The sequence below is a fragment of the Schistocerca gregaria genome, chromosome 1 (assembly GCF_023897955.1).
Source record: "Schistocerca gregaria isolate iqSchGreg1 chromosome 1, iqSchGreg1.2, whole genome shotgun sequence".
Classification (NCBI taxonomy): Eukaryota; Metazoa; Arthropoda; class Insecta; order Orthoptera; family Acrididae; genus Schistocerca; species Schistocerca gregaria.
The window spans coordinates 1,043,411,988-1,043,427,298 of record NC_064920.1 but is presented as its reverse complement, the minus strand read 5'-3'; the positions used below and the strand labels follow the sequence as shown (position 1 = coordinate 1,043,427,298).

At 42.6% G+C, this 15,311-nt stretch overlaps 1 protein-coding gene across 1 annotated transcript; it reads left to right on the top strand.

Annotated features, from left to right (window-relative positions):
• Positions 1 to 391: 391 nt before the first annotated feature.
• On the top strand, positions 392 to 14,925 carry LOC126280605 (uncharacterized). The gene is made up of 4 exons (XM_049979779.1): positions 392 to 476; positions 8,822 to 8,920; positions 10,645 to 10,819; positions 14,846 to 14,925. The coding sequence occupies exons 1-4, from the start codon at positions 413 to 415 to the stop codon at positions 14,859 to 14,861; spliced, it is 354 nt and encodes a 117-aa protein (XP_049835736.1). The 5' UTR covers positions 392 to 412; the 3' UTR covers positions 14,862 to 14,925.
• The last annotated feature ends 386 nt before the right edge of the window (positions 14,926 to 15,311 follow it).

Genomic DNA, 15,311 nt, shown 5'->3' with positions numbered 1-15,311 from the left:
GAGGCGTAATACGCTTCTCTACCACAGAGCAGCGAGTGCGTCACAAGTGCCATATAGAGAGAGATGGGAAAAACAACGAAGTCCAAATTGCTCGGTATATATCACATGATTATCAGCATAGATCAGTTCAAAAATTATTTGTCGAATCGTTAGAAAAAGTAAGCGATCTTAAGTTTACCAAGGGCGCGATACGGAGAACAACTACGTTGTACGTAAATTGCATCTCCTGTGCGAGAGAGGGGATGTCAAGGCTACGAACTGGCAGACATCAACCCATCATCATAGAGGCACGTGATGTTAACAAGAGGCTGCTCCGGAAAATGCCTTTGGCAACAACCAGCAGGAGAGGCTGCACTGTATAAAAAGTCCGTCCAGAGAGACGGAAGAACGCAGTTGTCCAGTGACCAGCGCGATGAACAGGTACCTGTGGATTGGTCTCACCGCAACCCTTTTTGTCCTGTTGGTTGTCCACGCAGGTACGTATCTACTGACACGCGCTGCATCAGCCTTGAGTCCAGTTAACAACAACGTGATTAGATGGAGTTTTCATTGAGCGCACATACCAATACTGTCACAGATGAAAAAACCAACTCAGATAATATAGGCTGAGAAATGAAAATGGAAGTAGATTTGTTGAAGGACCCGTTCCAGCTTTCTCCTTGAGACTTTCATAGAATTCTCGACAGTGCTAAACCAGAATGCCTTGGCGTGCATATCAATCCCACTTCTCCAGAACGCGATTCCGTTGTGTTTATCATTGCACCACTTTGATCGGTTTGTTGAATTAGCAATCTAACCGGTCACTTAAAGTTTATTGGAGCAGTGACTAATTCTGAATTGTTGAAAATACTTTATAGACCGAAACTCATCTTGCTACTATGTCAAAAAGTACGTTCCCTTAAAAGCAGAACATCACACGAAAGGTGTGTGTTTTGTGAAGGTTCTAGTGCGTCACGATCAGACCTGGGTTAATGCAGCAGTCGCGTGACCTAGCAAAGAGCTGAGTGGTCTTTATCCGTTGCAGGCATTGGAAAATCGAGAGTACTATGGCCTGCGCCTGAATAAAAGGGTGAAATACAGAGTAGTGTAGCTTATTTGAGGATGTGGGGTCGTGAGCGACAGTCCCTGAGACTATTGGAGTCGGATGGGTTCATATCGCTGGGTTAGAGTTACCACTCTCGAAATAAATCGGAACAAGACACTAACGGTATTCATAAAAGTAATGTTAATTGCTTTGATAAGGGTTGGGGTTGGATTATTTGGAGGAGGAAACCAGACAGCGGCGTCATCGGTCTCATCAGATTAGGGAAGGGTGGGGAAGGAAGTCGGCCGTACCCTTTCAAAGGAACCATAACGGCATTTGCCTGGAGCGATTTAGGGAAATAACGGAAAACCTAAATCATTATGGCCGGAGCCGGGATTCAAGTGTAGTCTTCCCGAATGCGAGTCCAGTGTGCTAACCACTGCGCTACTTCACTCGGTCCTTTGATAAAGATTAAAAGTTTGAAAAAAAGAGGTAGGTGAACAAACCGTATGCTTAGAAGAATCCTGCGCCGAGAGGGATCGGATACCAAACCTTTGTTGTCATTGATTTTGTCCCAAGGCGGAAAACCTGTGACTTGGACTAAGGAGACAGATTACGAGCGTTGTCAGGTCAAGCAGAACTACTGCAAATTTCCGGTATCATTAATATCTGACAGTGTCTCCGCATTCTGAAGGTCGACGGTTCAAACCCTCGTCAGAACAGATTTAGGATTTCCGTATTTTCCCTAAATTGTTTAATGCTAATGCCAGGATGTTTTCTTTGACAGGGAAAAGAAAATTTTCGTCCCATTCCTTCCCTAACCGTGCTAACACTATTCTTCTTCCCTTCCTTTATTAATACACCAAAGTTTTATATTAGTTTTTAAAGCAAAGGAAGACATGGAAGTACCACGAACCAAATTTACTGTAATAACGATCTGAAATTTATATACAGACCTACACGTGCATTTAAAATGCTATAAAGAGACTGAATGTAAAGGTGCCCCAGTGGTAGAGCTTTAGTCTCCATTGAGTGCAATAATTGAAAGGAGCGTTTCGTTTTCTTTTGTTTCTTTTAGTCAATTTATTGTTCCATTTATCACTTTCATTAATTCTGTCGATATTTTGTAGAACTATCAAGTTTACATCTGTATCTGCTAGTCCGCAAGCAACCTTACGGGCGGTGGCGGAAGATGCTTTGTGTAAGAGCGTCGTTTCCCCCTTTTCCTATTCCAGTCGCGTACGATTCGCGGGAAGAACGATAGCTGGTAAGCCTCGTGTGAGCTCGAATCTCTCAAATTTTATATTCGTGGTTCTCTGGAGAGATATATGTAGGAGGAAAAAATGTATTGGTTGCGTTTTCTAGAAACGTACGTTTTCGGTACCGGTACTATAACAGTAGACCATAACGTGATGCAGGAAAGGCTCTCTTGCAGTCTCTGCCACTGGAGTTTACCGGACATCTCCGAGACGCTTTCGCACTTACTAAATGGACTTGTAGCGAAATGTACCGCTCTTCTTTGGATCTTAAAAAATGGTTCAAATGGCTCTGAGCACTATGGGATTTAACTTCTAAGGTCATCAGTTCCCTAGAACTTAGAATTACTTAAACCTAACCAACCTAAGGACATCACACACATCCATGCCCAAAGCAGGATTCGAACCTGTGACCGTAGCGGTTGGGCGGTTCCAGACTGTAGCGCCTAGAACCGCTCGGCCACCCAGGCCGGCTTTGGATCTTCTGTATTTCCTCAATCAGTCCTATCTGGTGAGGGTTCAATAGTGACGAGCAGTACTGAAGTATTGTCGACGTATAAGCTACTTACTTTGTTGATGGACCACCTTTCCTGAGGATTTTTCCAATGAATCTGTGTCCGCCACTTACCTTACTCTCCGTTACTCTTATGTGGTCGTTCCCACTTCGCTCGGCACGGTGTCTCCTACATGTTTTATCCAATTGAGTGCTTTCAGTGACTGTTCTGCAATAGTATAATCATACAGTAAAGGATATTTCGGTCTGTGTTTTTGCAAAACATTACACTTGTTTGTGCTGAGGGACAGCTGCCACTTCCTGAACCAAGTGTTGATCCTCTGCAACTCTTCCTGTATTTTGTAATAATTTTCTAGAGTTGAGGCTTCGTTGTATACAATAGCATCATCCATGGAAAGCCTCATTGAACCTTCGACGTTATCTACTAAGTCAATTATATATATATATATATATATATATATATATATATATATATATATATATATATATATTGTGAAATGTAGTGGTCCTATAACACTCCCCTGGGGCAAGCCCGAAGTTTCTTTTACGTCTGAAGACGTCTTTCAATCAGTTTCTGTTTCCTAGAACCTCTTCAATCTTATCACACGCTGTCTGGTATTCCATACGTTCGTATTTGTTCCTTAGGTGGCAATGAGGATCTGTTTACTGGCTACCTCAGCATTTTGTGTTTCTGTTTATGGGTACATGCTAGACTCTTATGAATAACTAATGAACATAGTGGATGAAATTTCATTGAAACAGACATAGCAAACGAAACAAACTATTAGCAATGAGATTTAAAATTTGATTTGCTACTATAAGAAATTTTATTTTATTGAACATGACAGTTTTTGATGCTGCATATTTAAACATTTCTGGGTTATTGACAGCTTAGGATATGACTAACGGATGAATTGTTTTCTTATAGTGTTGTAGCTGTTGACATTAATATACTTCTCAACCTGTGACCCCTTGAAGAGGCGCCCTCCCCCTCCCCCCCCCCCTCCTCAGATATTTAATGAATGACCACCACACATAATTAATGGATGACCACCACATATAATTAATAATGATCACTCTTCACTTTTGAGAAAACAATACATTATTTATAAGTTAATGTGCTAACATGAATCCACATTACTGGAGTTACTAGTGAAGATTTGTAGGATAGCAACCCTGGTATTTTATGTGTCGTAAAGTGGCGCTGTCTGTAAAGTTGTCCTTGTGGCAGGACATCAGCAGGCCGTTAAGGCATAAATGTCACACCTCTGTGGTCCAACTTGTTCAGTTCAGCTGATTGTAGTTATGTAGTGAAAAAGACTAAAACCTTATGCACTCACCGAATGAGAGCCCTCTCTCATATATGATGCTTAAAACAAGTAGAGTAGAGAACTGGTGTTTTTGTGATGAAAACGTAACTTGTTGCCGTGTATCAACATAGTTACCGGGTCACCTCATTTCAAATGATTCTGAACTTTTAAACACAGTACACAGTATCACGGAAACCTGTTACGATGCGTATTCCTTCACGGACAACCTGCTGAGGTCGAGCGGCTATCAACAAGACAGGGGTTAACATTACGTCAAAGTAAAGGACGTTTTTTTGGCGTCTAACACGTAAATACTATCAGTTGCAGCTGCCTTTGATAATAATTATATGCAGTGTGTTTTAAAGTCTTTGCATCGAATGCAAAGGGATGATAAATCATGCCACAGGCAACAACTTGTTAGAAACAAAATTTTTCCCAGTGACGCTATGCGTTGTTTAGGATTCACCAGCCGCAGGAAGACGAGATTTCACAGGGCTGGCAGGTTCTACTAACTGGATGTGCTGCATACTGCCTATCCCAGTAAAATGATACAATGATTTTCAACAAGAAAAGCTTAAGTATGAGTATCTCTGATCTGACGAAGATATTTTGGAAGCTAATCAGATACTCCAATTTTGCTCGGGCAACCACCTTTCGCGCGGGGCAGGTGACTGGATTATAGACAACGTGCATTGCGTACATGTGCTGCAATGTTCCTGAGATCTGTCGTCTCTCTCCCCTGCAGTTTTTTTCTTTTTTTTATTCGGTCTTCTGACAGGTTTGATGCGGCCATGCAGCCAGCCACAAACTGTTCTATTGAGCCAGCCTCTACTGAGGAAAGCAAAGTTATCAGCGAATCTTGTCTTTGATATCCTTTCACCTTGAATTTTGATTACATTCTTCAACCTCTCTGTTTTTCTGTGATTGCTTCTTCGATGTACAGATTGAACAGCAGGGGAGAAAGACTACGTTCCAATCTTAAATCCTTTTTAATTCGAGTATTTCGTGCCCTCTTGGCTCTTGTGCATACTGTAAATTACCCGTCTTCCCCTACAGCTTATCCCTATTTATCTCAGAATTTCAATCTTGCACCTTTTGACACAGTCGAACTCTTTTTGCAGGTCGACAAATACTATGAACGTGTCTTGATTTTCCTTTAGTTTTACTTGCACGAGGGTTGTCCATAAAGTAGTGCACCGCATTTTTTTCTCAATGGAAAACAGTGCTATGAATGCGAAACATTACGTATGTATTATTTGAGGTCTTCTGAGTGAGCGTGCTACGTTTCCGTCACTTCCGACGGATAGCGTAGCTACAGGACAGTTTCAAAATGGAGTCTGTAGGTGATGTACGTTACAAGCAACGTGCCGTTACTCACTTTCTCATTGCAGGAAAAGAAACTGTGAGGAATACTCACAAACGCTTGTGCAAAGTCGATGGAGCATCTGTCGACAAAAGTACAGTTAGTCGCTGGTCACGGAGGGAGAGGTCACCATAAGGCGGTTCGGCGGAGCCCCACGATTTGCAGCGCTCGGGGAGACCATCCATGGCTGTCACACCTGACATGTTGCAGCAACCTTCCACTCGTTTGGGCCATTGAAGGATGCCATTTGTGGAAGACGTTTTGAGGACGATGAGGAGGTGATTCATACTGTGAAACACTGGCTGCACCATCAGTACAAGGATTTGTACCCCGGCAGTGCATACACACACTTGTTTCGCACTGAAGGAAGGCCATAGAACGGGATAGAGACGACCTGGAAAAATAGGGTGTTTAGATAAAACACAATTGGTTCGTGTGTGTAATTGTCATTATGTTCGATAAGGAACTGTTGAAGAAAAAAGGGAGGGAAGGAAACATAGTAGGTGATTATGGATTAGGGCTAAGAAATGAAAGAGGAAGCCGTCTGGTAGAATTTTGCACAGAGCATAACTTAATCATAGCTAACACTTGGTTCAAGAATCATAAAAGAAGGTTGTATACATGGAAGAATCCTGGAGATACTAAAAGGTATCAGATAGATTATATAATGGTAAGACAGAGATTTTGGAACCAGGTTTTAAATTGTAGGACATTTCCAGGGGCAGATGTGGACTCTGACCACAATCTATTGGTTATGACCTGTAGATTAAAACTGAAGAAACTGCATAAAGATGGGAATTTAAGGACATGGGATCTGGATAAGCTGAAAGAACCAAAGTTTGTACATAGTTTCAAGGAGAACATAAGGGAAAAATTGACAGGAATGGGGGAACGAAAAACAGTAGAAGACGAATGGGTAGATCTGAGGGATGAAGTAGTAAAGGCAGCAGAGGATAAAGTAGGTAAAAAGAAGAGGGCTACTAGAAATCCTTGGGTAACAGAAGAAATATTGAAGTTAATTGATGAAAGGAGAAAATATAAAAATGCAGTTAATGAAGCAGGCAAAAAGGAATACAAACGTCTCAAAAATGAGATCGACAAGAAGTGCAAAATGGTTAAGCAGGGATGGCTAGAGGACAAATGTAAGGATGTAGAAGCTTATTTCACTAGGGGTAAGATACTGCCTACAGGAAAATTAAAGAGACCTTTGGAGAGAAGAGAACCACGTGTACGAATATCAAGGGCTCAGATGGCAACCCAGTTCTAAGCAAAGAAGGGAAGGCAGAAAGGTGGAAGGAGTATATAGAAGGTTTATCCAAGGCGATGTACTTGAGGACAACATTATGGAAATGGAAGAGGATGTAGATGAATACGAAATGGGAGATAAGATGCTGCGTGACAGAGCACTGAAAGACCTGAGTCGAAACAAGGCCCCCGGAGTAGACAACATTCCATTAGAACTACTGACGGCCTTGAGAAAGCCAGTCCTGACAAAACTCTACCAGCTGGTGAGCAAGATGTATGAGACAGGCGAAATACCCGCAGACTTCAAGAAGAATATAATAATTCCAATCCCAAAGAAAGCAGGTGCTGACAGATGTGAAAATTACCGAACTATCAGTTTAATAAGTCACAGCTGTAAAATGCTAACGCGAATTCTTTACAGACGAATGGAAAAACTGTTAGATGCGGTCCTCGGGGAGGATCAGTTTGGATTCCGTAGAAATGTAGCATTTGTAGACTTGGAGAAAGCTTTTGACAATGTTGACTGGAATACTCTTTTTCAAATTCTGAAGGTGGCAGGGGTAAAATACAGAGAGCGAAAGGCTATTTACAATTTGTACAGAAACCAGATGGCAGTCATAAGAGTCGAGGGGCATGAAAGGGAAGCAGTGGTTGGGAAAGGGGTGAGACAGGGTTGTAGCCTCTCCCCGTTGTTATTCAATCTGTATATTGAGCAAGCAGTAAAGGAAACAAAAGAAAAATTCGGAGAAGATATTAAAATCCATGGAGAAGAAGTAAAAACTTTGGGGTTCGCCGATGACATAGTAATTCTGTCAGAGACGGCAAAGGACTTGGAAGAGCATATCAACGGAATGGACAGTGTCTTGAAAGGAGGATATAAGATGAATATCAACAAAAGCAAAACGAGGATAATGGAATGTAGTCAAATTAAATTGGGTGATGCTGAGGGAATTAGATTAGGAAATGAGACTTAAAGTAGTAAAGGAGTTTTGCTATTTAGGAAGTAAAATAACGGATGATGGTCGAAGTAGAGAGGATATAAAATGTAGATTGGCAATGGCAAGGAAAGCGTTTCTGAAGAAGAGAAATTTGTTAACATCGAATATAGATTTATGTATCAGGAAGTCGTTTCTGAAAGTATTTCTATGGAGTGTAGCCATGTATGGAAGTGAAACATGGACGATAACTTGTTTGGACAAGAAGAGAATAGAAGCTTTCGAAATGTGGTGCTACAGAAGAATGCTGAAGATAAGGTGGATAGATCACGTAACTAATGAGAAGGTATTGAATAGGATTGGGGAGAAGAGAAGTTTGTGGCACAACTTGACTAGAAGAAGGGATCGGTTGGTAGGACATGTTTTGAGGCATCAAGGGATCACAAATTTAGCATTGGAGGGCAGCGTGGAGGGTAAAAATCGTAGAGGGAGACCAAGAGATGAATACACTAAGCAAATTCATAAGGATGTAGGTTGCAGTAGGTACTGGGAGATGAAGAAGCTTGCACAGGATAGAGTAGCATGGAGAGCTGCATCAAACCAGTCTCAGGACTGAAGACAACAACAATAACAACAACAACTTTGTATTATGGATAGCTACGTCGAAATTTCCACTCTGGTGCCTTTACCTTTCAAAAACCCAAATTGATCGTCATCTAACACATTCTCAGTTTTCTTTTTCATTCTTCTCTGTTTTACTCTTGGCTGTACGAGCTATTAAGCTAGTTGTGCGGTACCTCTCGCACTTGTCAGGGGCATAACGAATACCAGAACGCCTAGAGTTGCCAGTAAGCGTCAGTGAACATTTTGTAGCCAATAAAAATTTTTCATGATTTTATATATCACTCCTGGACGTTTGGTGTAAAGACTTTGAAACACCCTATCTTTGACGCCACGTAACCTTGTTTTAACCTGATTTAATGTTTATCTGTGACTTAAAGATAATTTCTTGACCAAAACTCGTTTTCCATATACAAATACACAATACAGCAGCTTATTGTGGTTTCCAGGATGCCATTCTCTAAATACATCGATGCTTTGCGGCACTTATAATAAAAAATATTCCAGTACTATTTTAAAAAATTGAAATGGCCGTGAATGATTATTGTTTCAGGCGCAGCCCCGACGGAAGTACATGAGGATGCAGTGGCTTCGCAGGACGAAACTTCAGCGGACATTGAGTCACCCATTGGGAAATCTACAGCTGTTGGAGGTCAGTTGGTGTTCGCTTGCGTGGCACACAGTTGGATTTTCCTGCTGCTTGTAAACGTATCCACTATAGCTCTCAGTCAAAGATTACAAAACTATTTATTTGAAGTAACACACAGTCATTTCAGGTATTATTGTAGCGAGTAAAATAGACATCGGAAAAATACAAAGAAGATTAATAGTGATTCTTAGTGGTGGTATCATTACGAGTGATTAACTGTTGTTGTCTGTTTCATCTACCTCAAGCCTTGTTCTCTTCACCTTTGCAAGTTTCCTGCACCAGTCTTTGTTAATAACCTTATACATAACATCCTCTATTATATCTCACGGTGTCAAATTAATTCTGTCCATGACTTTATCTTCTTACTAATGCAAGTTTTTACCTGTTCTGTGCAGCACGTTTTCTTACCCCATTTCTTTCTGATCTCTCGTTGTTTAATACCACCCCGTTTAGCAATATTTCAAGTGATTTAATCTGTCCAGACTTTGATAGATGTATTCGCCTCTCATTTCCATATACACTGTCCAGTTACATTTGTGTGACTATCTGTCCCAAAACCTGAATAACCTCTGGACCGCTGGGCTGCTGCGAGACGTGTAGGACGAAACTGAGTGAGGTTCTGGAAGGTACCGACAGGTATGTGGAGACATTTCGACTCCGGGGCTGTGCCCAACTGAATTAAATTTCTCGGTTTACGATCCACGAAGCGACGAGACCTATCGAGGTGGTCCCACGGATACTTGACTGGTTTTAATTCCTGCTAGTTTGCTGACCAAGGGAGTAGGTTTAACTCTTCCTAGTGCTTTTCGAACCACGCACATACACTGTAAGCTGTGCAACACGTTGCATTGTCCTGCTCGAAGATGCCATCGTCCTGAGGAGGAAAAAACTGCAAGTAGCGGTGGACATGGTCCACATGGATAGCTGCAAACTGGTGTTGGTGATCCATTGTGCCTTCCAGAATGATGAGATCACCCAGGGACTGTCACAAACCTTTCCCCAGACTATATAACGCTCCCTCCTTCGGCCCAGACGTTTCAAGCCGTACGCGCCAACGGCCATATGTCTGAAGGAGCATAAAGCGTGATTCATCAGAGAAGACCACCTTCGCACTTAGTGGAGGTGCTGTTGCGGTACTGGCGTGGCGATCAACAGCAGTCAGCGTCAATCAATGAAATAGGTGCCTGTTGCGGAGGCCAATACACTGAACGGTCATTGAGTAGGCACTGTTGCCAGCCCGTCGGTCCATTTGGGCGGTCACGTGTTCAACATCTGCTCCCCCTCCCCCCTTTCGCCCGAGTAGATCTCTGCACCCGTCGTCCCTCCTCTCACTTACAGCCCATGGTGCACCATATCTGTCGTGGCCCCGGTTTTGGATCTCACCAGTTTGCCATTCGCTGTATACTTTAACCATGGCGACTCAAAATTAGCCGTTCCAGAAACGTTTAGACCCTTGCTAATGACCATGTCCTTCTAGACGTAAGACAAATCCCTCGGATCCGCATTACGACAACGACTGCACTGTTTTCCGAGTCCCCCTGACACACTATACACAAACGATACTACATATGCTGCCACGTGCCGTCTGCGAGTGGTTACAGCACGTTGCCGTTGAACACAGGCAGTCGTCTCATTAATATGATTTGCTGCGTTGTATAACAATATCAATATCTTTTTGACTAATCGTATGTCAAATCTGATAGCAGCCACGCTTCGTGCTTCTACAGGCATAGCCGCGCTTCGCGTGAGACGCAGCAAAAAGGGTGGCGGCTACGGCTGTAGCAGCTGCGGCTATGTGCCGATCCGGACTGGTGGCTGTGGAACCGGCAGATGTGGGGGCGGGGGCGGAGGCTACAGCAACGCCCAGTCAAGCTCCACCGGCTCTGCGTCCTCCGGAACATAGTAAGTATCAATGGCACACAGTCTACTAGTGTAATGCGTGCTAACCCTGGATCAACAGTACACTGAAACTTTCTGGCAGATTAAAACTGTGTACCGGACCGAGACTCGAACTCAGAACCTTTCTTCCACGAGTTCAAGTTCTGCTAGGTTCGCAGAGGAGCTTCTGTGCAGTTTGGAAGGTAGTAGACGAGGTACTGGCAGAACTGAAGCTGTGAGGACGGGTTTTGAGTCGTGCTTGGGTAGCTGAGATAGCGCCGGCACGGTAGCTCAGCGTGTTCGGTCAGAGAGCTGGTTGGCACCTGTAATAAAAAACTGAGTGCAAGGATCAACAAACGAACTTTAATGTATGTCATGTGACGTCCGAAACGACCAAACACAACAATGAACAATAAAAAAACATAAAATAAAACAGATGGTCGAGCACTTGCCCGCGAAAGGCAAAGGTCCCGAGTTCGAGCCTCGGCCCGGCACACAATTTTAATCTTACAGAAAATTTCATATCAGCGCACACTCCGCTGCCGAGTGAAAATATCATTCTGGAAATAGTATATTGTTTACATCTGCAACTACACTGACGAGCGTTGGAGTTAATACTGGGCAATGCAATTTAGGAAAAATACACTGGGGTGTCAATAGAGATTTACACGTATTGCCTGTAGAAACAAGTACATGAGGTATCAAAGGCCGTGCACTAGTGGAGCTCTCACTTGTACTCAGGTGATTTATGTGAAAAAGTTTCCGACGTTATTATGGCCGCAAGACGTGGTTTAACAGACTTTGAACGTGGAAATTTAGTTGGGTTGGGTTGTTGGGGGGGGGGGGGGGGGGTGGAGGGGGGGGGCGGGGGAAAAGACCAAACAGCGAGGTCATCGATCTCATCGGATTACGGAAGGACGGGAAGGAGGTCGGCCGTGCCCTTTCAAAGGAACCATCCCGGCATTTGCCTGGAGTGATTTAGGGAAATCAAGGAAAACCTGAATCAGGATGACCGGACGCAGGACTGAACCGTCGTCCTCCCGAATGCGAGTCCAGTGTGCTAACTACCGCGCCACCTCGCTCGGTGAACGGTAGTTGGAACTAGACGCATCGCACATTTCATTTCGGAAATAATTAGGGAATTCAACATTCCGAGAATACCACATTTCAGGCATTACCTATCACCTCGGACAACACAGTGGCCGACGGCCTTCATTTAACGACCGAGAGCACCGGTGTTTCAGTAGAGCAGTCAATGCTAATCGACAAGCACCGCTGCGTGAAATCAATGTTGGACGTTGTGTCCTTTAAGACAGTGGTAGCGAAATTTGGCGTCAATAAGTTACGGCAGCGGACGACCGACGCGAGTGTCTTTGCTAATAGCACGACATCGCCGGCATCGCTTCTCATTTGAAGCCGTGGACTCAAGCTGCCAGCAAGCCACTATTGTTCAAGCTGTTGGTGGCTCCACAATGGTGTGGTATATGTTTACATGGAATGATCTTGGTCCTTTGGTCCTACCGAACGATCGTCGATTGGGAATTGTTATGTTCGGCTACTTGGAGACCATTTTTAGCACTTCATGGTATTCATGTTCCCAAACAACGATGGAATTTTAGTGAATGACAATGCGCCATGTCACAACATTCTGGACAATTCGAACAAATGATATGATCAGCCAAAATCGCCCTACATGAATACCGTCGAACATTTATGAGGCATAATCGAGAGGTCAGTTAGTCCACACTGTGCTGCACCGGCAACAATTTGAAAATATTTCTGCAGGGGAGTGAGAGCTATTTGTTGAGTCCATGCCACTTTTAGGTGTTGTACTACGCCGGGCAAAAGGAGGTTAGATGCGATATTAGCAGGTATCTCATGACTTTTGTCACCTGATTGTAGAGCTGTCATGTTTGAATGAGATTCACTTTTCTCTGTGTAAAAATTGGACGCCATGAAGCAACCATTAGATTCGAATTAAATTAAGTCGACGTCATCTACGGTGCTATAAAGAAATGTACAGTACAACAAAAAAGATTTTTTTCCCAACCAGCCAATATTTCCTCTGCGCTGCCATTGCCTTTATCACAGACTAGAACTTACACCAAACGTTCTCAATTCTTTGTTGTATAAATACAAATCTCTGCGTTCATCAGGAATTTTTGCCCTCCACGTTTCCCTCTTGTACCGCTGAAGCTATTGAAGAAGTCTCAAAACGAGGCTTATTTTTCTATCTACCTTGACTTCTTTTCGTATGATTAATTGGCTTCTCCGGCGAGGATATTCAACCACTAAGTAATAACTATCAAATCATCAAGCGGAAACCACTCTCCGTTTACGATGACTAACATGGACTGAATGTCCTGTAAGATATACGTTGTAAGGTTACTCGTTCGTTAGTTAGGTTGCAAGACCATTCAGCCATCTATAATAGGTACACATTAACCAGTATCTGGTTTCACTGTTATTTGTGTAGAATGATATGCAAACTAACGACCAATATTACTGCAGTTACAGAAGAAAACTTCAACCTCATTTACAAAGTAGGATAATTTTTAATACATTTGTAACAAAATTTTCTGTATGTATGCCATAAACTATGTATGTCCATTTCATACTCTCTCTTGCTGGTTTAGTGATGTCCTTAGGTTAGTTAGGTTTAAGTAGTTCTAAGTTCTAGAGACTTATGACCTCAGCAGTTGAGTCCCATAGTGCTCAGAGCCATTTTTTTGAACGGAATATCATAAAAGAAGGGGGAAAGATTATGGGAAAAAATTTTTCCACTAAGTGGCACCGTAAGCGGAAGAATATGTAAAATGAAAGATGCTGGGTACACCGTTGTTCCTCAGTTTGCGTCTGAGATTTGTGCCTGAGACGTTCGTCATGTCCTTTTCAATGCAGGATCCCGCGTTGCTAGTAAAAATCTTTTGCAAGACCGGTGACTGTATGCCAGTAGCTCTGCAGAAGTTTCGGTCACTGAGTGGTATGAAAAACAAACGTTAGTCCGATGTGTACCAAGCGTCTGGAGAAGTTGATTGCAAAATTCGAAAATACGGTTTCTTTGGAAGTGAACCGTAGCAGAGGGAAAGAAACAATAGATCAGACATCAGTAGAGGATGTGACCATAGGTATGCAGAAGGGTTCGAACAGTTATAAGCAAAACTTCAGTGCTCAGGGGACTGTCAGAATTTTGAACAAGATTGTGAAGCACGGTGCTTAAAATTCTACGAAACATCTTGTATTGCTATCCACACAAAATTAACTATGTTCGGAAACTGCTTCATGCCCATCTACCAGGAAGACAAACCTTTACTCTACAATTTCACGCTCGCTAGGAAGTGAAAAATGAATAGCCATTGAACTTTCTATGCACAGAAGCAGGACATGTCAGTATCTATACAGAAATGCAGAATATGGACAATGGAAAATCCGCTCCCACATCATCTGGCACCCTTTCATTCTGCAAAAGTAACTGTGTGGTGCGGGCTGACGCCATTGTTTATCGAAGGGCCGTATGTTTTCGATGAGATGGATCTGTGTGCCCTGTTACCTATACCGCAACTGATAAACGCTATGAGAGTCTTTAGCGTACAAAAGTTATTCGAAGCCCTCAACAGTGCGGATGTATGGGTAGGGTCATTTTTAAGCAAGATGCTGTGGGATTAACTAATGTACACTTCACATTTTAGTCGTCGTACTGCGATTTAGTTGTTATTTGTCGGCGAGAGAAATTATTTCATGACATTACAGCGTCATCTGGTGAGAAAATGTTCGTTAATCGTTATTTTGTTGCCAAAGCATTTCCCTGTTCTTCGATAATAATCCGTTCAATTTTGACGTCATCCCAGGCAGGAGTTATTTTTTACAGCATTTTGAAACTGGAGCTAGCTATAATTAGACTGTATACTGTCATAAAAGTATAAGACGTGTCAGTTCACAGATTTGGAAACTTCAAGTAAGGAAACTACATAATTTTTCAAGAATTTATAGACTTTTGAAGCATTCTTAAAATTTCTACAAGTGACTAATGTCTTACTTCGTTTGTTTCAGTGGCCGCAAGAAGTGAATGCAACCGTTCTACTATTTTGATACATTGTATTACAAGAGCTAAATAAAATGATGAGAAAGTACATCGTGTTATATTTTCCTGGTGAAATATATGTATTCGTCCTTTTACGGGGAATAAATAAGGTTATATTTACTTCCAGAATTAGAGAATTTGTGGTAAGGTCTTATGGGACCAAGCTTACAAATTACTTAATCTAACTTAAAGTAACTTACGGTAAGGACAACACACACCTACGCCCGAGGGAGGACTTGAACCTCCGACAGGGGGAGTCGTGTGGAACGTGGCAAGGCGCCTCAGCTAACCCGCGCGGTTTACCTCCAGAGGGATAAAGTTAAACTAATGATGAATTCTTCTCGGGTTATCTGTAGAGTGGTGGCGTCGTCTTGTCGCAACGTTTCGATGAGTTTCGTACCCAACATCCTTCGCCAGAAGGTGATGGGTACGAAA